Source organism: Geotrypetes seraphini, chromosome 9 (assembly GCF_902459505.1).
Source record: "Geotrypetes seraphini chromosome 9, aGeoSer1.1, whole genome shotgun sequence".
Classification (NCBI taxonomy): domain Eukaryota; kingdom Metazoa; phylum Chordata; class Amphibia; order Gymnophiona; family Dermophiidae; genus Geotrypetes; species Geotrypetes seraphini.
Window position 1 is genome coordinate 124510701 of NC_047092.1, and position 25247 is coordinate 124535947.

At 50.8% G+C, this 25247-nt stretch overlaps 1 protein-coding gene across 9 annotated transcripts in view; it reads left to right on the top strand.

The window, feature by feature from the left end:
- The window catches only part of ATG16L1 (autophagy related 16 like 1), a 271176-nt gene that overhangs the window by 63487 nt on the left and 182442 nt on the right, over nucleotides 1–25247 (top strand). For all 9 annotated transcript variants that reach the window (XM_033958632.1, XM_033958627.1, XM_033958625.1 and 6 more), the window contains one exon: nucleotides 23344–23409. In XM_033958632.1, the coding sequence (XP_033814523.1) occupies nucleotides 23344–23409 (66 nt within the window). The remainder of the gene's footprint in view (nucleotides 1–23343; nucleotides 23410–25247) is intronic.

The following is a 25247-nucleotide window of genomic DNA, read 5'->3' on the forward strand; positions in this document are numbered from 1 at the left end:
GCTTCAGCCTCTCACCCAGTGCTCCAAAGTCTCTGGTGATGGTCTCCGATGTGTTCCTGGCAGTGTCGTTGGTTCCTATGTGGACAAGAAGCATAGGAAAGTGGTCTCGGGGCGTGAGTAGTCTATCCTCCCCTCTCACCCATCCCCTTGTGCCTTCCCTCAGCAGCATCTTTCTATTCCTCCATCCTTCCAATTCCCCTGTGCCGCAGAACCCTTGCCCAGCTTCTGTCGTTCTCTCCCATCCCTCGTGCAGTAGATTCCTTGCCCAGCTTCCATCCTTTCCTCCCTCTCATCCCTTGTGCAGCAAATCTCTTGAGCACCCGCCCCGCCACACAGTCGATCCGCCGAACCCCCGCTGACCCTCCATCCTTCCCTCCCAACTGATCCCTGCCGACCGCAACCATAAATACATTCTGCCAAAGGAGTGTCGGACCAGTAGCACTCGCAGGCTGCTTCGTGGCCTTCTCACTGGGGCCTTTGATGACATCATCAGTACACAGAAGGCCCCAGCAAGAAGGCCACGAAGCAGCCTGTGAGTGCTGGCCCAACTCTCCTCTGCCAGAAGGTATTTATGGTCGTGGTCAGCGGGGATTGGTTGGGAGGGAAAGATGGAGGGGTCAGCAGGGGTTTGGTGGCGCGGGGGAGAAGCACAGCTGTCCAGGGGTAGGACTTATATTAAGACCTATCCCAAAAATCATGCTAAGGCTTATTTTCGGGGAAACGGTAAGAAGAAGAAAACTTAAACTAAGACCGTGAAGTATCTTGAATGAAAAACAAAACTTAAATTGAATTCTTGAAGGTACAGAGAGCCAGTAAAGCAATGTATATAATTTAGCTGCAGTATTTTGTAATTGAAGCCAAATTTTTTTTTTTTTTTTTGTGGAAGGTGGGGGAGGGGGGGAATTCCAGGTTTGAGATTCTACAGGAAATTAATTTTCAATATGTCATAATCTTAAATTTTAAAAATCTAGCTTTCATCACATGCCTATTTTAAGAGCCAATCTCAAGAGAGGAATCAAATACTCTCAGGCTTCTAATAGTTTTTTTTATTTTTAATTATAAATCTTTATTAAATTTCACATTTTATAAAAAGAGACGACCACACATACTTCATAAAAACAAATACAGTGGTACCTTGGATTACGAGCATAATCCGTTCCAGGAGCATTCTCGTAATCCAAAATGTTCATTTATCAAAGCGAGTTTCCCATAGGAAATAATGGAAATTCGCTTTGATAGGTTCCCACCCTCCCCCCCGAGGCCAGCAGCGCTGCTCCCCCCCCCCCCCACGAGAACCGGCATTGCTCCCCCTGAAGGCCCCCCTGTGAACCGGCATCCTCCCCCCCGCGATGCGCACCCCCCCCACCGCCATCGGGCACCCCCCTCCGCGACCTGAGGTCCCCCCAACCCACCCGAACCCTCTTCTTACTTTGCTGTAGCCTCCGCAGCGGCACCGGCACCAGTATGTCCTGTGCGTGGTTCCTATGCCTGAATATCTGCTTCCTGTGCTGGGCCTTGAGAGTTCACGTTCGACGTGAGAGTTCACGTTCGACATGAACTCTCAGGCCTTGAGCATGCGCACATGCTCAAGGCCCAGCACAGAAAGCAGATCTTCAGGCACCGGCACCACGCATAGGACATGCTGGTGCCGGTGCCGCTGCTGAGGCTACAGCAAAGTAAGAAGAGGGTTTGGGTGGGTTGGGGGGCCTAAGGTCGCGGCGGGGGGGGTACCGGATCGCGGGGGGGGGGGGGGGGGGTTGTTGCCAGTTCGCGGGGGGGAGGGGCGCTCACAAATCGAAGCGCGCTCGGTTTCTGAGGCGCCGATTTTGCGAATGTTTTGCTCGTCTTCCAAAACACTCGCAAACCGGTGCACTCGTAAACCGAGGTACCACTGTACATTCATTCTAGAGCAGTGGTTCTTAACCTTGTTGGAGGTACTGAACCCCACCAGTTTCATATGCGTGTTCACTGAACCCTTCTTTATTGGAAAAATAAAATATGATTTTTACAAATTCAAAACATAGGTACACAGTGAGGGAAAAAATATCAATTTTGAAAACAAAAAAGTTCTCCTATATTTCGAATAACAATAACATAATAATTAAATTTACTGCAAATCAGTGTGACTTCTGCTGTTGCCTCTCAGAGACCAGTTCAGAAATGCGGGGCTTTACCTTGGCAAGTGCCACTCTCATGTCATTTTCGCAACAAAGTCTGTTCCTTTTCTTCGTTTTTATGTCCAGCATCCTCGAAAAGGATTGCTTGCAAAGATATGTTGTAACAAACGGTATGAAAATTTCCAGAGCTTTCTTAGCAATAACAGGGTACGTTACCATTTGTTGACACCAAAACGTTGAGAGCGTTGTTGCTCTGAAGAGTTGCTGTTGAACCTGGCTCTGCTGAATTTCAATGATTTCGTCGAGGTATTCATCATTGACATCTGTTGTCTCAACACTAAACGTGAAAGGCTGTCTCACCCATGCTGGATATGACTCTCTTGTAGGGAAGTATCCGTCGAGAGACTTTGCAAGCTCATCTAAGTGCGTGGCAATAGTTTGCTTCAGTTCCGCGGGTACAGAAATGTCTCCGATTCCAGATACATCTTCGATCTTACTTACACAGTTGTCTTGCAGGGGAAAATTTGCGAAGTTATCATTATCCCAGGACAAGCAGGCATGATATTCTCACATGTGGGTGACGTCGTCTACGGAGCCCCGATGCGGAAGCATTTTCAAGCAAACTTGATTGAAGATTTAAGTTTGCTCTGCTGCTCCACGCATGCGTGCCTTCCTGCTCCACTAGGGGGTGCATCCCCTCGTGGTCTCCAGTTCAAATTTTTCCGCGAGCCTAGAAGCCGTGTTTTTCAGGCTCTGCCCCAACTGCCTTCTAGCACCGCAATTTTTTTCTTGTTTTTTCACGATTAAGTCGCTGTGCGCGAATTCTTTACCTTTCTTACTTGATTCCTGCTTCGTTTTCAACGACCCGGAGGCTTCCGGGTCCCCGTGGCCGCGTGGCTAATCGAGCCGCGGCTACTTTCGATTTAATGTCCCCGCCTCTGACCGGCTTTAAAAAGTGCACCCGGTGCGAGCGGCTTCTTTCTCTCACAGATCCGCATCGCCGGTGCATCCTCTGTCTGGGGGCGGCTCATCCAACCGACTCCTGCCCCCAGTGCGCTATTTTCCAAAACAGGGCCCTCCGCCGAAGAAAAGCCCGCATGGCGGACCTCTTCACCCCGGACCAACCCTCCACCTCGGCCTCGAGGTCGGCCCTGGCATCGCCTCGAGACTCGACCCCGAAGTCCTCGGGACAACAGAAAGCCTCGGCTCCGGGTAAGTCCCCTCTTCCCTCTTCAGGTTCTGTAACAGCGAAGAAGCCAGCCTCGGGGACAATGGCGACGCATGGCGGAAGCCCCATGCTTACAGCCCCGTCTAAGCCCTCCAAGCCTTCGGGCCGTGCCTCCACCACACGGGAATACTCTGATACGAGGTCGCCCCCGGTGGAGCGCACCGAGGCAGTGGACATGCCTTCGATGCTGTCCGTGCCCGTCTTCCAGGACCTACTCCGAGCGATGATCACGTCGGAGCTGTCCGCTGCAATGGCCCAGTTTCAATCGGCCTCGACCTCGAATTTGCCAGACCAGCCTGAGCCTCGCACCGAACAACCTCGAGGAAGGGTGCGCAATCCTCGCCGCATCCCATCCTCCTCGGACTCCTCGCCGAGGCACCCGAGACGTTCCCCCTCCGCAGACCGCCGAGGGGCAAAACGTCGGGCTAGAACGACAGAAACCTCGAACCGCCGTACCTCCAAGAAGGCCCGAGGTTCACCAACTCTACGAAGCCGTTCCCCCACACCTCGTACGGGACCACTAAGGGTGGCTGAGTTATCACTCTCCAACCCGCGCATCCTCCGAACTCCCCCTCGGACGTATTCTCCGAGGGAGTCCGGATCGAGGTCACCGATCCGACATCGATCGGTACCCCTAACCCCAGCATCGTCTCCGAGGGGCTCCTCGAGACGCCGAAGATCGACAACCCCGGAACACTCTCACAGTGCTTCCCCAGTCTCGGAGCATGGATCAGAGCATGAACCTCGATACTCGAGGGAAGCCTCCCTATCCTTCTCCACCCGACGAAGGTCTCGTTCCCCGACCCCGCACGGGGCCCCGGGGACATCTCGCCCATCCTTCACTCGCTTTGTCCAAGACATGGGCCACGCATTGGACTTAGACCTCCAGTCCGACTCCAGATACTCTAAGGAGTACCTGGCGGAGCTGGATATGCCATCACTGCCCAGAGAGTCCCTTCGCTTACCACCCAACCCGGTACTCCAACAGGCCTTCTTCAGGAACCTGGAGACCCCCTACATGGTCACGGCCGTACCCTCCAAAATGGAGGCCAAGTACCGCACAGTACCTTACCCGGGATTCGAACAACCACAGCTCTCCCACCAATCGCTGCTAGTAGAATCCTCCTTGAAAAAGGCTCACCCGTCCCGGGTCTCAGCAGCGGTCCCCCCAGGCCGAGAAGGCCGAACCCTGGATAAGTTCGGCAGGAGACTATACCAAAACGCAATGATGGCCTCTAGGGTGCAAAGCTACACTTTCACCTTCACATCATACCTCAAACACCTCATTGGACTATTGAGAGCCTTTGAGACTGACCTACCGGCCTCCCGGCAAGGAACGTTCGGCCTGCTTTTAGAGTCCCTCTCCAACCTGCGCCTTCATCTATTCCACGCGGCCTACGATGGCTTCGAACTCTCCTCCAGAGAAGCAGCCTTCGCTATCGCCATGCGCCGACTAGCCTGGCTGCGCCTGGTCGACATGGACCCCAACTTCCAGGACCGGTTGGCTAACCTCCCCTGCGTGGGAAAGGAATTGTTCGATGACACTATCGAGGCGGCGACAAAACGCCTCTCCGAACATGAACGCTCGTTTGCCTCCCTTGTCCGGCAAAAGCCCAAACCGCCAGCGTCCAGGCCATACAGGGCCCCTCCGCGCCGCTACCCACAAAAGTCCACCCCTGCTTTCTCGCGGCCCCCACCCAGACATCCGCAAGCCCACCACAGGGCCATGCCCAAGTCCCAACCGCCCGCGACCACCAAACCATCCCCGTCCTTTTGACGGGACACGCGGAAGAGGGCGGGCCCCCTCCGCCATAGTCCCAGGCCACCTTCCCATCGGGGGTCGACTCAAAGCTTTTTACCCCCACTGGGAACAAATCACGTCGGACGCATGGGTCCTTGGCGTGATCTCATCAGGGTACTCTCTCAACTTTCGGGCCATTCCTCCGGACAACCCCCCAAGGAATTGCCCTCCCAACTGGACTCAGCTACCCCTACTCCTCTCCGAAGCTCGAGACCTGCTTCGCCTGAGAGCAGTGGAGAAGGTTCCCCCCAACCAACAGGGGAAGGGCTTCTACTCCCGCTACTTCCTGGTACCGAAAAAAACGGGAGACCTACGCCCAATACTAGACTTGAGACGCCTCAACAAATTCCTGGTACGGGAAAAGTTTCGGATGCTCTCACTACCAACACTTTACCCCCTGATCGACGAGGGCGACTGGCTCTGCTCCCTCGATCTCAAGGAGGCGTACACACATGTCCCAGTGCACCCCGCTCACCGCAAGTTCTTGCGCTTCCAAGTAGGGGACTGGCACCTACAATACCGAGTCCTCCCCTTCGGACTAGCATCATCACCTCGGGTCTTCACCAAGTGCCTCGTGGTGGTAGCAGCAACCTTACGTTCCCAGGGCCTCCAGGTATTCCCCTACCTGGACGACTGGCTAATCAAAGCCCCGTCCAGGGAAGGGGTTATCTCAGCGACCCAACAGACTATTACCTACCTACAAAGTTTGGGGTTCGAAATAAACTTCCCAAAATCTCAACTACGCCCCTCGCAGACCCTACAGTTCATCGGGGCCACGCTGGACACGGTTCGCCTCCGTTCCTTCCTCCCCCCTCCGCGCCTGGAGGCGTTAGTAAGTCTGAGCCGAAGGATCTCCCTGCTGACCTCAGTATCAGCTCGACAGATGATGACTCTTCTGGGCCACATGGCCTCCACCGTCCATGTCACACCCTTCGCCCGCCTCCATCTGAGAATCCCTCAATGGACCCTGGCGTCTCAATGGCGTCAAGACCGGGACCCGATCGACCACTCAGTGACAGTGACTCCTTCATTGCAACGATCGCTCCGCTGGTGGGCCGACTCTTCAAATCTTTCCAATGGTTTGCTCTTCCTCACCCCACCCCACAGCAAGGTACTCACCACGGACTCGTCGGAGTACGCTTGGGGAGCCCATCTGGACGGCCTACGCACCCAAGGAATGTGGTCAGCACAAGACCGTCGCTGCCACATCAACGTGCTAGAACTTCGGGCCATCTATCTCGCAGCTGTAGCCTTCCAACATCTGCTCCACGACCGAGTGGTTCTCATCCGAACCGACAACCAGGTAGCGATGTACTACGTAAACAAACAAGGGGGGACAGGGTCTTGGCCCCTTTGTCGGGAAGCCCTGCGCCTCTGGAAATGGGCAATCTCCAACAACACCTTCCTTTGAGCGGTGTACATACAAGGAGAACAAAACTGCCTGGCGGACAGACTCAGTCGTCTCCTCCAGCCACACGAGTGGTCACTACACTCTCAGACCCTGCGAGGAGTGTTCGAACGGTGGGGGACACCTCAAATAGACCTGTTCGCGTCTCCTCACAATCACAAGCTGCCTCTCTTCTGCTCCCGGATATACTCCCCGGACCGACTCGAGGCCGACGCCTTCCTCCTCGACTGGGAGGGAAGGTCCCTATACGCGTTCCCGCCGTTTCCCCTGATACTGCGGACGCTTGTCCACCTGAAAACAGTACAAGCCACCTTGATCCTGATTGCCCCTCGCTGGCCACGCCAGCCGTGGTTTTCCCTGCTACTTCAACTCAGTGTCAGAGATCCACTGCCTCTGCCTCTGTTTCCCTCTCTACTGTCACAGGGTCAGGGTTCACTGTTACATCCCAATCTTCAGTCTCTTCATCTGAATGCTTGGTTTCTCTCCCCCTGACTGCTCTCCCCGTGTCTCAATCAGTCAAGGAGATATTGGAGGCCTCCAGAAAAACCTCGACGAGAACCTGCTACTCCCAAAAGTGGACACACTATATTGTAAAACCCGTAGTGGAAAAGAAATAATAATAAAGACTCTTAAATTTCCACTATATCAGAAAAAGTGCAAACAATACTAATATCTAACTAGAGGGGCCTCAGTTAAGGAGCCTACGCAGGCTCCTTAACTGAGGCCCCTCTAGTTAGATATTAGTATTGTTTGCACTCCCAAAAGTGGACCAGATTCTCAACCTGGTGCTCCTCCCACAGCCAGGACCCGGTGTCGGTCCCCGTCCCCCTGGTCCTTGACTATCTACTTCAACTATCTCATTCCGGCCTAAAGACCAACTCCATTCGAGTACACCTCAGTGCGATTGCGGCCTTTCATCAGCCCCTGGAAGGGAAAGCCCTCTCGCTCCATCCCTTAGTCACTCGCTTCATGAAGGGTCTGCTGAACGTCCACCCCCCTCTCAAACCTCCCCCGGTGGTTTGGGACCTTAACGTGGTTCTGGCTCAATTAATGAAACCTCCATTTGAGCCACTAGACAAATGCCATCCAAAATTCCTCACTTGGAAGGTAATCTTCTTACTCGCGCTCACGTCCGCACGGCGGGTTAGTGAGCTGCAAGCGCTGGTAGCGGACCCACCCTTCACGGTATTCCATCACGACAAGGTGGTACTCCGCACCCATCCAAAGTTCCTACCTAAAGTAGTGTCTGATTTCCATCTCAATCAGTCCATTGTCTTACCTGTGTTTTTCCCCAAGCCCCACTCTCACCCCGGAGAAGTGGCGCTACACACTCTTGACTGCAAAAGAGCGTTGGCCTTTTACCTCCAACGCACTCAGCCACACCGGAAAGTCCCACAACTGTTTCTGTCCTTCGACCCAAACCGGTTAGGCCACCCAGTTTCCAAACGCACCTTGTCCAACTGGTTGGCCGATTGCATCTCCTTTTGCTACGCTCAGACTGGTCTCGCACTGCACGGTCGAGTAACGGGACACAAAGTCCGAGCGATGGCAGCCTCCGTAGCGTTCCTCAGGTCCACACCTATTGAGGAAATCTGCAAGGCTGCCACATGGTCTTCGGTTCATACCTTCACCTCCCACTACTGTCTGGACTCCCTGTCCAGAAGCGATGGCCGGTTTGGCCAATCGGTATTGCGAAATCTATTTGCTTAAATTGCCAACTTCCCTCCATCCCTCTTCAGTAAGCTTGGAGGTCACCCACATGTGAGAATATCATGCCTGCTTGTCCTGGGATAAAGCACAGTTACCGTATTTTCGCGGATATAATGCGCACCCGTGTAAAACGCGCACACGGGTATAGCGCGCAGAAATCACGATGATATGTACAAAAACTTTTGTATACCGCGCTCACGGGTATACCGCGCATGATGCCCGACGCTCCTTTCGCCCCCCTGACTTCCGTGCACTGCCCTGACTTTCCGTGCGCTGTCCCGACTCTCCGTTCACCCCCCTGACTTTCCGTGCACTGTCCCCCCTTGAAGTCCTGTCCCCCCTTGAAGGTCTGTCCCCATCCTGAAAGCCTGATGCCCCCCCCGAAGTCCGATACATTCCCCCCCCCGGCAGGACCACTCGCACCCCCACCCCGAAGGACCGCCGACTCCCCAACAATATCGGGCCAGGAGGGAGCCCAAACCCTCCTGGCCACGGCGACCCCCTAACCCCACCCCGCACTACATTACGGGCAGGAGGGATCCCAGGCCCTCCTGCCCTCGACGCAAACCCCCCTCCCCCCCCAACGACCGCCCCCCCCCAAGAACCTCCGACCGCCCCCCCAGCCGACCCGCGACCCCCCTGGCCGACCCCCCCACCCCCCTTCCCCGTACCTTTGGTAGTTGGCCGGACAGACGGGAGCCAAACCCGCCTGTCCGGCAGGCAGCCAACGAAGGAATGAGGCCGGATTAGCCCATCCGTCCTAAAGCTCCGCCTACTGGTGGGGCCTAAGGCACGTGGGCCAATCAGAATAGGCCCTGGAGCCTTAGGTCCCACCTGGGGGCGCGGCCTGAGGCACATGGTCAGGTTGGGCCCATGTGCCTCAGGCCGCGCCCCCAGGTGGGACCTAAGGCTCCAGGGCCTATTCTGATTGGCCCACGCGCCTTAGGCCCCACCAGTAGGCGGAGCTTTAGGACGGATGGGCCAATCCGGCCTCATTCCTTCGTTGGCTGCCTGCCGGACAGGCGGGTTTGGCTCCCGTCTGTCCGGCCAACTACCAAAGGTACGGGGAAGGGGGGTGGGGGGGTCGTGGGGGTCGGCCAGGGGGGTCGCGGGTCGGCTGGGGGGGCGGTCGGAGGTTCTTGGGGGGGCGGTCGTTGGGGGGGAAGGGGGGTTTGCGTCGAGGGCAGGAGGGCCTGGGATCCCTCCTGCCCGTAATGTAGTGCGGGGTGGGGTTAGGGGGTCGCCGTGGCCAGGAGGGTTTGGGCTCCCTTCTGGCCCGATATTGTCAGGAAGTCGGCGGTCCTTCGGGGTGGGGGTGCGAGTGGTCCTGCCGGGGGGGGATGTATCGGACGTCGGGGAGTCGGCCGGGCAAGAGGGCTTGGGCTCCCTCTTGCTCCGATCGTGGATGCGGGTGCGGGTGGGAGCGCGTGCGAGCGGTCGTTCGGGGTGGGGGTGCGAGCGGTCCTGCTGGGGGGGTGAATCGGGCGTCGGGCGGGGTGGGAACTATGTTTAAAAACTTTTGTATACCGCGCTCAGGCATATAACGCGCGGGGGGTATGCGCGGTAGGTAAAAACGCGTATAACGCGCGCGTTATATCCGCGAAAATACGGTACTTACCGTAACAGGTGTTATCCAGGGACAGCAGGCATATATTCTCACAACCCGCCCACCTCCCCGAGGTTGGCTTCTTGGCTAGTTAAGTGAACTGGAGACCATGAGGGGATGCACCCCCTAGTGGAGCAGGAAGGCACGCATGCGTGGAGCAGCAGAGCAAACTTAAATCTTCAATCAAGTTTGCTTGAAAATGCTTCCGCATCGGGGCTCCGTAGACGACGTCACCCACATGTGAGAATATATGCCTGCTGTCCCTGGATAACACCTGTTACGGTAAGTAACTGTGCTTTTTCTGTTCGTCGTTTCCATAATGGTAGCTTTTTTTGAAAAGCTTTCAGGTTTTCTTCCGCTTCGATGATGTTGACTCCACCACCCTGCATCTGCTTATTGAGATGATTGAGAGCTGCAAAGATATCAGCCATGTACGCTAAAATGAGAATGAACTCAGAATTTTTGAAGCAATCTGCATGACAATGTTGTTGCTCTTGCAAAAACAGAGCTAATTCCACATGCATGGCAAAAACACGATTCAGCACCTGTCCCCGGGATAACCACCGAACGTTAGAATGGTACAGAAGTACCTCGAATTCAGACCCCATTTCTTTACACAGCTCCTTGAAGATGTGGTGCTTCAGAGCATTATTTCGCACATAGTTCACGCATTCAACAACAATTTTTAAAACTTCTGCCAGTTTTGAAGGCAAGGTTTTTGTTGCCAACGCATGCCTGTGCAGAATGCAATGCGTAACAATGATGTGTGGTGCATCGGCATTCACTAGCGCACCAAAACCTGACTTTCTTCAGAGCATGGCTGGAGCTCCATCCGAACAAACTGCAGAAACCATATCCCATGAAAGATTGTTGTCTTTGAAGAAGTCATCCACAAGTTTCTTCACATCAGTTGCCTTAGTTGTTGTTGTAAGAGGCTAACAAAATAAAAAATCTTCCTTTATCACGTCGTCTTTCACATAGCGCACGAATACTGCATGCTGGCTTACATTGGAAACGTCTGTGGTCTCGTCGAGTTGAAGGCTGAATTTTGCAGGGCTTGAAATCAGATCTGCAACTACTTGAGCCAAGATGTCTTTGCTCATGTCCTCTATTCTGTTGCTGATGATGTCATTTGAAAGAGGAATTTCAGATAACTGAACTTCAGCCGCTTTTCCCAGCATGATATTCGCCATCTTCAACACAGTTGGTTTTATGAGTGTTTCACCAATGGTGTGTGGTTTGCCCTGCTTTGCGATCAGGTAAGCAACTTCGTACGATGCTGTGAGGATCGGTTTGTTGATGGGTACAAAGCCGAGAACAGGCAGAGTAGCCTTTTCATCGAATCTTGCTCTCTTCACCTTGAATTCAGCGAGCGTTGTGTTCTTGTATTTTCCATCTCAATGCAGCTTAAGGAAGTGTTCCCTTAGTTTTGCCGGAGCTAGACTAGAATTACTCAACTTGGCATTGCAAATCATGCAATTAGGACGCTGACTCTTGTAGGGGTGTTTCCGTATGTGCACCTGAAGGTTAGGCCTCTCTGACATCATCAAGTTTGAACCATTGTCTGCAAGAAATCTTTCCAGCATGAATTTTGCAAGAAGAGAGAGAGAAGAACACATCTTTGCTGTTTCTGCCTGATGCATTCTGGGTATGTACCAGAATGTTATTCTACTCAAGGACATCCATCTGTGCCTTCATAATTGGACTGTGTGATTCTTGAGGGAGTTATACTCCTATCCTGTTCTTATCTGTCTAACGACGCCTGTGTCTACCAGCCTATATGACACCTTACACAGAAAGGCTATTCATCTAAGTTCTGTTTCTGGATTGGTCCAAGGAAGTCATCTGACGAGATCCAAGTGAAAGGGTGTTAATTATAATTTAGTCTGTGTTGGGATGCGAGGAAGCTCACATCTTACCACAGGTGTTCTGCACGGAACCTTTTCTTCAATAATAAAACCTGAGCAGTTACCTCGTGTGACTCTCTGCCTAAGAGAGAGTGATTCGGACTTTAAACAGCTCTGAATTCCAGCACTAAAAGGAAACTTGTCTGCCAATGAATTATAGCCTTACCAGGGGCTGACGAGCACGTGTGCCAGTAACAAAGGATTTCTTACATCTCCTGAAGCTAACAAGAAAGTTTTCCATTTCACCTAATTTTCGCCAGAGGCCTAATCAGAGGGTGAGTGTATGGAATTTACTATCTTATCATCTGGGGATTAGATAAGTATATCCGATTGTGATATAGGACAAGGTTTGTAAAGCTACCTTGGTGATAATGTAATCATTTGCTAATGAGGGATTATTATTATTATAAGGAATTGTTTAGTGTGTGTAACAATTAGTTTTACTTAGTTATCTAACAAATGTATTGTGATAATTATGTACTGAGTTTCATTTATGTAATCAGATATTTTGTGAACAATATTTAGATATTGCAGCTGGCTTGTGAATTATATTTTTCTATTTTCATAATAAAATATTTATCATTAGCCTGGGTCTTGTGTCGTATAAATAGACCAAGAAATTTGGACCTGGCAGCATTTATGGTTTTCCCTAGACAAAACTAACAGACACGTAACTTGTTTATGCAACTGATTAGTGTACCATAAATCTTGCTACACTCCCATCACGTTCCGTTATACATGTGAATCCATATTGTACATATTCGTCCGACCACTTTCGTATTTTGCTCAACATAGTTAGTAAGGGATTAAAATATTAAGATAGGTATCACACGACGTACCATCACAACAGTTACAATTAGACTACTGTGCGCATCAAATCCCCTGCAGCACAGATAGGCCAAGCGATGTTGCGTGATCACCTGCAGCCAATTATGGACAAGCGGGGCGTATCATCACGAATCATAAGCGCTTCGGTCACGTTCAATCATCTATCAGTTAAATCACAAATTTTGATCAGGAATTGATTGATGTATATAAGGCGTTAGTTACAGATTGATAGATCAAGAAACCGAGTACACGATCAGTCTTGATCAAAATCACTGAATAACTGATAGATGATTGAAAGTGACCGAAGCGCTATATGAGTCGGAGGTGTGTTTTGACCTCCGCCGAACCCGCGAGACTGACTCACCGAACCCCTGGGGTTCGGTCGAACCCAGGTTAAGAACCACTGTTCTAGAGATATCCAACTTGTACCATTTTCAAATTTTTCCATCAAGTATTACCGTATTTTTTCGCTCCATAAGATGCACCTGACCATAAGACACACCCACCTCTAGAGGAGGAAAAAAACAAGAGAAAAAAATTCTGAAACAAATGGTGTGCCCTGTACCCTGTCCCCCCTCTGATGGTCTAGTGGTAGGCCGGGACAGGGTACAGGGCAAGTCTAATGGTAGGCTGCAACCAGCCAGCCCCAAACCAGCTAGCCAGCCCCAGGCTATCCAGCCCTGGGCAAGCCCCCCGTACCTTTAAAAATTCTGCCATCAGCTCCAGCCAGCTTTGCTTCCTCCCTGCCTGCTGCGGCAGCCTTCCCTCTTCCAGGCTTCTCATTTCCCGGCCAGTGGTGAAACAAATCAGCAGCGCGGCCATCAGGAGAAAGCTCTGCACCGCGCTGCTTTCCAATTGGCTGCCGTAAGTTCTCGTGAGTCCCGTGAGAACCTACGGCAGCCATTCGGAAAGCAGCGCGGTGCAGAGCGGGAGAGCATAAAGCTTGCTCCTGACGGCCGCACTGCTGATTTGTTTCGCCGCTGGCCGGGAAATAAGGAGCTGGCTGAACGCTGGACCACTAGGTAAAAAGGGGGGAACGGCGACAGTGGACAGCGGGTGGGTGGGTTCAGAAAGGTGGTGCGGCAGCGGCGGGCGGATTTAAAAAGGAGGTTCAGCGTCAGTTGGCGGGTTTTACAATGGTACGGGGGGGGGGGAGGATAACTAAATCTGTACCTTCGCTTTTTAAGACGCACCGAGATTTCCACCTACTGTTGGGTGGAAAAAAGTGCATCTTATGGAGCAAAAAATACGGTACATTAAATCTTCTGATGAGTACATCAATCTGAGATATCAACATTTGGTGGTATATATATTAATATCTAATCACCATTATAATTATTAAACCAGGCCTCCATCAGTTCCCATCTCTTCTGAAAATCAGTTACTTGATTTCTACATATAGCTGTTCAGTGTTCTCCCTAGGGCCTTTTAGATGACCGCCCGGCTATCATCTGATGTGAATTCTGCTGCTGCCGCCGCTGCTCAACATTAAAAAAAAAAAAAAAAAGCGGCTTGGAGAACTTATGCTCCGGGGCTTTAACGTGTGTGTGCCTGCTTCCCTTCTCTTCCCTCTGAAACCGGAAGTTATGTCCGGGAGAGGGGAAGATAAGGGAAGCCGGCACGCACATGCTAGAGCCCCAGAGCATGCGTTCACTACGGGCTAAGGCAGGAGACAGGTCAGTGAAGCTTACAATTTGCTGTTCTTGCTGCTGGGTCCTGCCTACTTTCTGTTTCTGCGAAGGCAGGACCCGGCAGCATTTCTCCCAATAGGTCGATCGCGATCTTGGGCCGATCAGCCTTCCTCTCCCCGACGTCAGTTCTGCCTGGAGCAATGGAATCCTTTACATCAGGGGTGCCCACACTTTTTGGGCTTGCGAGCTACTTTTAAAATGACCAAGTCAAAATGATCTACCAACAATAAAATTTAAAAAAAACACAACGCACACTATACGCATAGAAAATGTTAATTATCATTCCTATTCCAAGGTTTTTCAAAGAGGTCAAAGCAGATGACTCTATGCACTATCACCTCAGTAACAACCATACAAAAATAGACAAATATACCCCCTTCCCTTTTTACTAAACCACGATAGCAGTTTTTAGAGTGCAGGGAGCTGCGCTGAATGCCCAGTGCTGCTCTCGATGCTCATAGGCTCCCTGCGCTAAAAAAAACTCTATTGCGGTTTAGTAAAAGGGGACCGTAGTGTAAAATATAGACAGCAGATATAAATTCAGACACATTTTGATCACTAAATTTAAAATAAAATCATTTTTCCTACCTTGTCTGGTGATATCATGAGTCTCTGGTTGCACTTTCTTCTTCTGATTGTGCATCCAATCTTTCTTCCCTTCTTTTAGCCTGTATGCTTCCTCTCCTCCAGACCTCGTTCCCTCCCCCAACTTTTCCTTCCTCTCTCCCTGCCCTTTCTTTCTCTCTGCCTCCCTTTCTTTTTTTTTCTGTTTCTCTTCTTTTCTTCTGCACCCTGCCTGCCCTTTTTCTTTCTTTCTCCCTGCCCTCCCCCAAGCCACTGCCATCGGGGACCAGGACCCAAACCGCCACCAATAACAGGCCCGAAAGCCGACGACGCCCCAAGCTCTCCCTGCTTCGGCCGACCAGCATTCCTCTCCCTGACGTCAATTCTGCCATCGGGGAGAGGAAGGCTGATTGGCCCAAGATCGCGATCGACCTATTGGGGGAAATGCTGCCGGGTCCTGCCTTCGCGGAAACAGAAAGTAGGCAAAACCCGGCAGCAAGAAGAGCAAATGCTTCACTAACCTGTCTCCCGCCTTAGCCCATAGCGAACGCTTGCTTCAGGGCTCTCAACATATGCGTGCCGGCTTCCCTTCTCCCCCCCCCCCCCGGACATGACTTCCGGTTTCAGAGGGAAGAGAAGGGAAGCCGGCACGCACACGTTAGAGCCACGGAGCATAAGTTCGCTACGGGCTGAAATCTCCAAGCCGGTTTTTTTTTAATGTTCAGCAGCGGCGGCAGCAGCAGATGACAGCTGGGCGGACCGCCCAGCTAAAAGGCCCTAGAGAGAACACTGGAGAGGAAGACTGATCGGCCCGATAGATCAGGACGGCAACACGAGTCTATCACGGAGCCCGGGATGGGCTCCGCGATCGACTCGCGTTGCCTTCCTGAGCTACTGGTCGATCGCGATCGACGTGTTGGGCACCCCTGCTTTACATCTTTCTTGGTGGGGGAGAGTCCAAACTATTAAAATGATGATATTGCCTGTGGTTTGTTATCAAATGAGTATGATACCAGTTTTTTTTCAATGGTCCTTTTATAAAAAGTTAAATGGTATTCCCACAAAATTTGTTTGGCTGGGTAAAATGCCTAGAATTGCTTTAGTATCTTTACAAAAACCAATTGTGGAGGGTGGGGTAAATTTTCCAAACTTTTATAGGTATCATCAAGCCTATATTTTACACCATGGTATGTATTGGGTCTTCCCAGAGCTCATGGAAAATACCCCAGATTGGTTGTATTTGGAATGGTGAATCATGTTTCCTATAAATTTATCTCATGTTCTCAGTGTCAAGATGCCTAGAAAATATAAAGAGAACAGAATATTGATAGATACATGGAAAATGTTACATTATGTCAGTAATTTAACTCCTAACCCAATACACAAATCAACAAATCAATCTTTATGGCTAAACTCCAAGATTCAAATTGGTGGATTCAAAATCATATGGAAGCATTGGATTATTGCAGGTATACGGACTATAGGTGATGTTATTTTAAATGGTAAACTGCTTGATTTTTCACAGTTGCAACATAAATGTGGTCTTAACAAATCACAAAGCTTTAAATGGTTGTAGCTGAAGCAGGCTATTGAGGAAGGGTTCCCCGAATGGAAAAACCTTATAGTCTGGAGTTCTTATGCTTTCAGGCGGATTTCTTGGGACACCAGGCCATACAGTGGTATAAATTGATATCTGGATTTATGAATAAAAAAACAAAGACAGGTCTTAAAGATATTTGGAACATTGAGATTAAGCATCAAATTTCTGCATCTCAATGGCCACGAATTTGGTCTTGGAGAATGAGATGTACAGTGTCTGCATCTATGAGACAAACTTGGTTCTTTTTGTTACATAGAGAATTCTGGACCCCAGTTAGATTACAAAAGTTGGATAGCTCTATGTCTCATAGATGCTGGCACTGTAATCTGGAAGCAGGGACTCTGGATCACTTAATATTCTATTGTCCCTGCATCATGGTATTTTGGAAATCAATTTGGTCTCAAATTAACTGTTTATTAGAGAACCATGTAGCGCTATCATATGATACAATTCTATTCAGGACATCAATGAGAATAAAAAGTCAAATTTCATCAAGCAATAACAAACTTTTATTGATAATGACAGGAGTCGCCATTCAACATATCACCAAGAATTGGAAAAATTATACTAGACTTAATTATACCTTCTGGTGGAATTCGTTGTGTCATATATACAAAATGGAAAGAATAATTGCCATATAAAAAGGGAATTATAATAATTTTGAAAAGATTTGGGGACCATTGATAACTTATTGTAATGATTAGATGCCTTTTTTACACTGAAAGTACATTTATAATTAGGGGAAGGGGTAGTATATAGTTATATCAAAGGTTTAATCAATATGTATGAATGTAATGTTTATATGATATTTTTGATAACAATATCTGTGGAAAGGGTGGGTGGTGGAGGGAATAAATTTATGTATTTAAGATGATAATAGGAAGAAATTCAAGTGATGTGTATAAGTTCAATTGATGTAATATTGTGTACTTGATATATGATGAAAAAATGAATAAAGAATTGGAAAGAAAAAAAGAAAGGGGGCATGAAGAGAGAGAAAAAAAGGGCAGGGAGAGAGGAAGAAAAAGTTGGGGGAGGGAATGAGGTCTGGAGGAGAGGAAGCATACAGGCTGAAAGAAGGGAAGAAAAATTGGATGCACAGTCAGAAGAAGAAAGTGCAACCAGAGACTCATGAAATCACCGCGGGCTTATGCTTCCTTCATCGATGTCCTGAGAGACCAGTTGCGCATGAAGTGGAATCCTTCCTCACACCAGCGCCCATCCACATGTTGACTGCTTGCAGCTCCATCTGCCTCTTCTCGTCAGCCCTGGGTACCAGTAGGATCTCTGAGAATGTTATCCTCTGCGTTCTGGTCTTCAGCTTCCTTCCTAGCATCCGGAACTAGTTCCTGTTGCTCACGTTGTTCGTCCCCACTTGGATCAGCACCGCTGTACCTTCTTTTTCCACACTGTCAATGATCCTGTCAATGCGGTTCACTGTGTCTTCTACCTTGGCTCCCAGTAGGCAGGTCACCAGCCGATCCTGTCTTCCTTCCGCTATGTAGCTGTCGTCTGATGATGGAGTCCCCCACGACGATTGCTGTCCTCTCTATCTTCTCTTGATTCTCCAGCCGCAGGTTCATGTCCCTGATGTATGTCCATCTCTCTAGCCGTAGGACCCTGTCCTTCGTTACCATCCATTTTCTCTCATCCTGGCGTTGGCTTGCACCAGACTAGTCATCTTGTGGGTACCCTCTGCTGTTCCCAGATCTCACTGCTGTGTCGCCCATTTCTTCCTGGTGGTTGTCCGTTGGGTGGTCCACTGTTGTCCTTCGGCAGATCCACTGTTGCTGGTGATTTTCCACAGCCTCCCTGTATGCCTTCTCTATGAACTTCTCCAGCTCTCGGACTTCTTCCTCGATGGTGCCCTCTATCTTGATGTTCTCTGCATCTTTTGTCTTGATGTTCTCTGCATCTCTGTCTTCCTCCTCCACTGCTTGAAGTGCCTCCAGTTCCAGTATTCTGCCCTCCAGGACTCTGACTTGTTTCCTCAGGCTCTCCAGTTCTCCGCATCGAGCGCATACGTAAGACCGCCTCCCAGAGGGGAAGTAGTCATACATATGGCAGACGGTGCAGAAAACTGGATAGCTTTACATCCTGCTTCTGCCTGCTGCTTCCATTGCTGCCCGCTTGCTGGTCTGCCGTGGCTGTCTTCTGTGACTGCCGTGGCTGTCTTCTGTGCCTGCCGTGGCTGTCCTCTGTCTGCCTGGTTGTGTGTCCTCTGCGCCTGCTGTGTCTGCTGGGTCCTCTGTGTCTGCCTGGCTGTGTGTCCTCTGGGTTCTCTGTGTCTGCCTGGTTGTGTGTCCTCTGCGCCTGCTGTGTCTGCTGGGTCCTCTGTGTCTGCCTGGCTGTGTGTCCTTTGCGCCTGCTGTGGCTGTCCTCTGTGCCTTCTGTGTCCTCTGCGCCTGCTGTATCCTCTGTGTCTGCCTGGCTGTGTGTCCTCTTCACCTGCTGTCTCCTTCTGCTCTCCTTTAGCGGTGGCTCGTCCCTTCTCAAGGCCCTTTTGCAAAGGCGCTGTTGCTAATGCAAGTGCTTTTAACGCTTGCTTTCGACGCGCGCCAAACGGCTGAGCTCCGTTGGCACCTCCCTTTTTAAGGAGAAACTCCGGTGGATGATGTCAGGTGGGCGGAGATACCTCTCACCGATGCCCCTTGCTCTCTCCTGCCTTCTGTTGCTCTTTCTTCCTCTCTCCTGTTCCCTGCTCTGCTTTTCTCTCCTACTTTTCTCTCCTTCTCTTTTCCTGCCTCCTGCGTGCCTGCCCAAGCCTGTTTAACTGAGCTCTGGCCCATACCCTTTTAAGGGGGAACTCCGGTGGATGATGTCAGGTGGGCGGAGATACCTCTCACCGATCCCCTTGCTCTCTCCTGCCTTCTGTTGCTCTTTCTTCCTCTCTCCTGTTCTCTGCTCTGCTTTTCTCTCCTGCTTTTCTCTCCTTCTCTTTTCCTGCCTCCTGCTTGCCTGCCCAAGCCTGTTTAACTGAGCTCTGGCCCATACCCTTTTAAGGGGGAGCTCCAGTGGATGATGTCAGGGGTGGGTGGAGCTACTGCTCGCCGATGCCCTTTGCTCTCTCCTGCCTTCGCTTCTTCTTCCCCTCTCCTGTTCTCTGCTCTGCTTTTCTCTTCTTCTCTTTTCCTGCCTCTTACTTGCCTGCCCAAGCCTGTTTGGGGGGGAGTTGGAGAGATTGGAGGATTCACCATACATTATAAGGGGGTTCTGGTGAGAGATACTCCTGGCACCCTTTATGTGACATTCACAGCAGTGCCCCCTAAGGCGCCCCACTACTCTCCTGGCATGTCTTTGTGGCCAGTGTAGTATAAATGGTAGCCCCGCCTACGTCCAAATGACTTGTTTTGGATGTTTTGAAGTTCGGTGTGTTTCTTTTTGAAAATGACTGAAAAAGATGGACATCCTATGGGCCAAGGTGTCTAGGTAGGCAATTTTTTTTTAGGGGGGGGAAAGAGAGAAGTCTAGCAATTTTGAAAATGGACTTTTATCGCCTCCTGGTTTTTTTTGATGCATTTCTCAAGATATCCAAATCGGACGTAAGTTGCTTTATTGAAAATGGCCCTCTGAGGCTCTAATGCAGGGGTTCCAGCCCGTGGACCGCATGCGGCCCCAAGAAGTATTTTGTGCGGCCCCGCTCATGCTCAAAGGTGATGCAGTGTTTTCTGTCTTGCCGGCGCCCTCCTCCATCTTCCTGCATCGTTTGCTGAAAGCTGCAGGCAGCGCGGATCCTATGTGCCTCTTGCAGCTGACCCAGAAGTGTTCCTCTGACGTCACAACGTCAGAGGGAACGCTTCCAGATCAGCCGCAGGAGGAGCATGGAAGCCGCTGCTGCGGCTTTCAGCGAACGCTGCAGGAAGATAGAGGAGGGCGCTGGCAAGACAGAAAACAACGCATCATCGAGGCACCCGGCAAGACGGTAAACACATTCGAGCATTGTTGGGGGTGCTGCCTGGGGGGGGTGGAGGACATGCAGGACAGGTTGGCCTGTTTGGCCTTCACGGCTGCCTGGATGGTGATAGCCCTTCATTGGAAGAGCTCAACGGTGCCTACCCTGCTTTACTAACTCGGCGCTGGCAGCAATTTGAGGAGGTGTGGGGTCGATTTCTTGCAGTGGAGGGAATGGATTGTGCTAAAACTGAGGGGGGAGGGGGCAGTGATTGGATTCCTGGGTGGTTGGGCTGTGGCTTGGATATAGGGTGTTAGGGGCTCCACATGGTCTTCTAGGTGATTGGGGAAGGTACAGGGGAGGAGGTCATTGAGCAGTCTCTCGGGGGGTGGGGAAGGGGGGTTCTGTTTTGTTCTCCTAAAAATGTTCAACACAGTTCTTGTGCTTGGTGGGACATTGTTGTTTGGTTGTTACTTTTCTGGAGATTGGGATCCTTGTGTTTTTCTTGTTTCCTATATGTATTTAAATAAAGAATGATTTAAAAAAAAAAACAACAAACAAACAACGGGCTAAGGAACTGGGAGTTACAGACACCAGCAGCAGTAGCCCTTCAGGAGAAGGCTGAGATGGCTGGGGCAGTAGTGAAGGAGACAGAATGAAGGGAAAGATAGAGGGGAGCATGAGCCATAAGATGGAAGAATGGAGGTAGTGAAGGAAAGAGAGGCAGAGGTGAGGGAGATAATAGAAAGGGAGAATTGGGTGTCTGAAAGAGGGAAAGAGATGGTGCAATTGGGGGGAGAGAAGGGGAAAAACATACTGGGCTGAGGAAGCCTCCTGGACTTTTTTTTTTTAAGTACAGAGGGGGAGGGTATTAAAAGAAGTGTTAGAAGGGAGAGAGCTTATAGGGCCAGAAACAGGCCAGAGAGATGGTGGGCAATAGTCTGAAGGGAGAAAAGTTGGACCTGGGGTGATGTGGAGGAAGAGGGAAAAAGATACTTGAAGGGAGAACTATTGGGAAGAGAAAGGGAGAAATGGTGGACCTGGGGAAGGCAGGCAGGCAGGGGGAGAGATGGGATGGGGGCAGTTGGAAAGAGAAAGGGAGAGAAGTTGGATTTGGGGATGGATGGGAGGGAGGGAGAAATATTAGGCCTGTGGATGGAAGGCAGAGAGATGCAGCATCTCTCTTTTTTTCTCTCCATTTAATTGTTCAGCATCAAGGTGGGAGGAGGAAAGAAGAAAAACAGAAAAGAGAGGGAGCAAAATGTTGGACCATGGGGATAAAGGAGCAGAGATGGACCCATAGGACGGCAGAAGGGAATAGAGCTGGGATAAGATGCTAGCAGATGGAAAGAAAAGGACAGGGAATTATAGCCTGACCAGAGGAGAGATGGAGGGGGATTCTTAAAGTGGTGAGCCATGTGGATGAGTTCAAAATGGAGAAGACAAGATGAGTGAGAGAGCAGTGAATACAGTGGTAGAAATGTGGTAATGGGGAGTAGATAGATGGGAACAGGAGGCTGAGAAAAGAGTGAGATGGGAGAGCTAGAGACTGAGAGAAGATGGAGAATTGAGAGGTAGCTAAACATTTAAAAAGAAGAAGGGTGAGAAAGGAAGGCAAGATTTGAGTAGACAGATGAAAAAGTTAAGAAAGCTGAAAAGGAAAAATCAATACATTGGAGACAGGCATAGGAAGGAAATGGAATGAGAGAAGAGGAGAAAAAAATGGACAGCAGACACTGGAAAGAGAATTAGTTGAAGATAGAGAAAAAACAGAAAGAGAAACTGGGACCAAGATGATGGAATAACAAAACATCCAGTCAACAAGATAGAAAAAATGGTTTTATTTTGAATTTATTAACTAGAATATGTTAGCTTTGGGATATGTGCATCACAATTATTTTTGTATTCAATGGCTTAGTCATATACAGCTGATTTGGAAGAGGAACGAGTCCAAAATTAGTGGATGGGCACCAAAGTTTCTCCCTGCTTGAGTGCAATTTATAAATACTTGAGCTAGTGGGGATTTCCAAGCCCTGCCAACTGAAGAATCTTCCTCCAGTCTGGCAACTCAAAATCTCCAAGCTTTGCAGCCAATGGCAATATCCTCAAGCTGCCCCTGCTTTCATGCAGGCATGAAAGCCAAAGGGGGGGGGGGGGAGGGGGCAGGGAGGAGGGAAGACAGCCGCTCTCCAATATTGCTGCCAACTGCAGAACTTGGGAAGTTGGAGGGGGAGGAGGTGGCTGTCAGTTGGTGAGGCTTGGGGATCCCTACTAACTACAAGAGGGAGCCTAAGCTCAAAGTGGGAGGCCCAAAAAAGCAGTAATATTTACCCTGATTAAACGATCCTCCACATGCGCTCCTAACAGCTGATTCAGCATCCTCGCTCTTATGAGGCTCACCTCTGAAGAGGCTCATCGTAGCTATAATAGAAGTGAATGGGAGAACCAGGAACGCGGAAGCCTGTGGTGCACGTGGAGAATCACTCAGCCAGGGTAAGTATTACTGTTTTTTGGGGTTCCTTTCCACAGTGTCCCTTTAATGAAGGTTTATTATTAGATACGTACATCTTCTATATTAGTGATTGCAAATTTGGGACCTGCTCAACCTTTTTTTTTTTTTTTTTTGCTCATCAGCTAGTGTTAGTGTATGTGCGGTCCCAGAAAAAATTTTTTCGGCCAATGCGGCCCAGGGAAGCCAAAAGGTTGGACACCCCTGCTCTAATGGTTTAAGACAGATCTTATTTCAACCCATAATAAAGCACTTAGGTATGCATAAAATTACACCTGTCTCAGAGCACACATAAATTTGCGACCCTGTTTTCCCAGGAGTAATTTTATGAAGATACCTTTTCATAAAATAGGTGCAACACATGCACCTGTGTGCCTTTTCTGCTTAGGTACTCTATGATCAAATTACCTTCTAAGCTGGAGGAGTTCAGAATTGTCTTTTCTGATCTATAGAACATTTATATTTCTTCTTTATATTCCTAGGAGGCAGCAAGCCCGGCTACAGAAAGAGCTTGCAGAAGCTGCGAAGGAACCATTGTCCTTAGAGCAGTAAGTGCTACCCTTCCTATTTTACTTTGAAAGAGACCTGTCTTAAACTACAAACTTCCAGTCAACTTTTGCTTTCCCTTTCATGATTATACTGTGTCTTAACAATGTTTTCAAAATGCATAAAAGTAGGAGTTTTACACTGATTTGCACAGCATATGCTACACTTCCACTGTGAAAGCCGATAGTCGACCTGACCTCGACACATCGGACATCAGTACTTGACAAAGGTACTGAACTGGGACATTGCAAAATAGGACTCGGGTCTGAGGGTGTATGGGTTGAAAAAGGACCTAAAGACGCATTGCAGGGATCGAGGGCACAAATGGACCAGGTAAGCGGCACCAACACAGAACAACAGGAAACAGAGGGGCAAAGTCATTGTGAAAAAGAGCCCAGGACTGAGTGGGAATTAGGAGAGCAGGAGGTGCAGGGGAAACAGGCAGAGGACGTCACAAACACACAACAGGAGGAGGACGAAGCTCAGGGGCTGGCAAACCATGAGGGAAACTGCAGGAATACCAAAGCACAAGGGAAACAAAGAGAGAGGACAAAAAACTGGGTCTTAAACTGCCTATACACAAATGCTAGGAGCCTGAGGGCCAAAATGGGAGAACTGGAAATCACAGCCAGCAATAAGGACCTAGACATACCGTATTTTCACGCAAATAACGCGCACCCGTATAAAACGCGCACACGGGTATAGCGCGCAGAAATCACGATGATATGTACAAAAACTTTGGTATACCGCGCTCACGGGTATACCGCGCATGCTGCCCGACGCTCCTTTCGCCCGCCCTGACTTTCCGTGCGCTGTCCCGACTCTCCGTTCACCCCCCCTGACTTCCGTGCACTGTCCCCCCTTGAAGGTCTGTCCCCATCCTGAAAGCCTGATGCCCCCCCCCCCCGACGTCCGATACATCCCTCCCCCCGAAGGACCGCCGATTCCCCAACAATATCGGGCCAGGAGGGAGCCCAAATCCTCCTGGCCACGGCGACCCCCTAACCCCACCCCGCACTACATTACGGGCAGGAGGGATCCCAGGCCCTCCTGCCCTCGACGCAAACCCCCCTCCCCCCAACGACCGCCCCCCCAGCCGACCCGCGACCACCCTGGCGACCCCCACGACCTCCCCACCCCCCTTCCCCGTACCTTTGGTAGTTGGGCCAGAAGGGAGCCCAAACCCTCCTGGCCACGGCGACCCCCTAACCCCACCCCGCACTACATTACGGGCAGGAGGGATCCCAGGCCCTCCTGCCCTCGACGCAAACCCCCCTCCCCCCCAACGACCGCCCCCCCCAAGAACCTCCGACCGCCCCCCCAGCCGACCCGCGACCCCCCTGGCGACCCACACGACCCCCCCACCCCCCTTCCCCGTACCTTTGGTAGTTGGCCGGACAGACGGGAGCCAAACCCGCCTGTCCGGCAGGCAGCCAACGAAGGAATGAGGCCGGATTGGCCCATCCATCCTAAAGCTCCGCCTACTGGTGGGGCCTAAGGCGCGTGGGCCAATCAGAATAGGCCCTGGAGCCGTAGGTCCCACCTGGGGGCGCGGCCTGAGGCACATGGTCGGGTTGGGCCCATGTGCCTCAGGCCGCGCCCCCAGGTGGGACCTAAGGCTCCAGGGCCTATTCTGATTGGCCCACGCGCCTTAGGCCCCACCAGTAGGCGGAGCTTTAGGATGGATGGGCCAATCCGGCCTCATTCCTTCGTTGGCTGCCTGCCGGACAGGCGGGTTTGGCTCCCGTCTGTCTGGCCAACTACCAAAGGTACGGGGAAGGGGGGTGGGGGGGTCGTGGGGGTCGCCAGGGGGATCGCGGGTCGGCTGGGGGGCGATCGG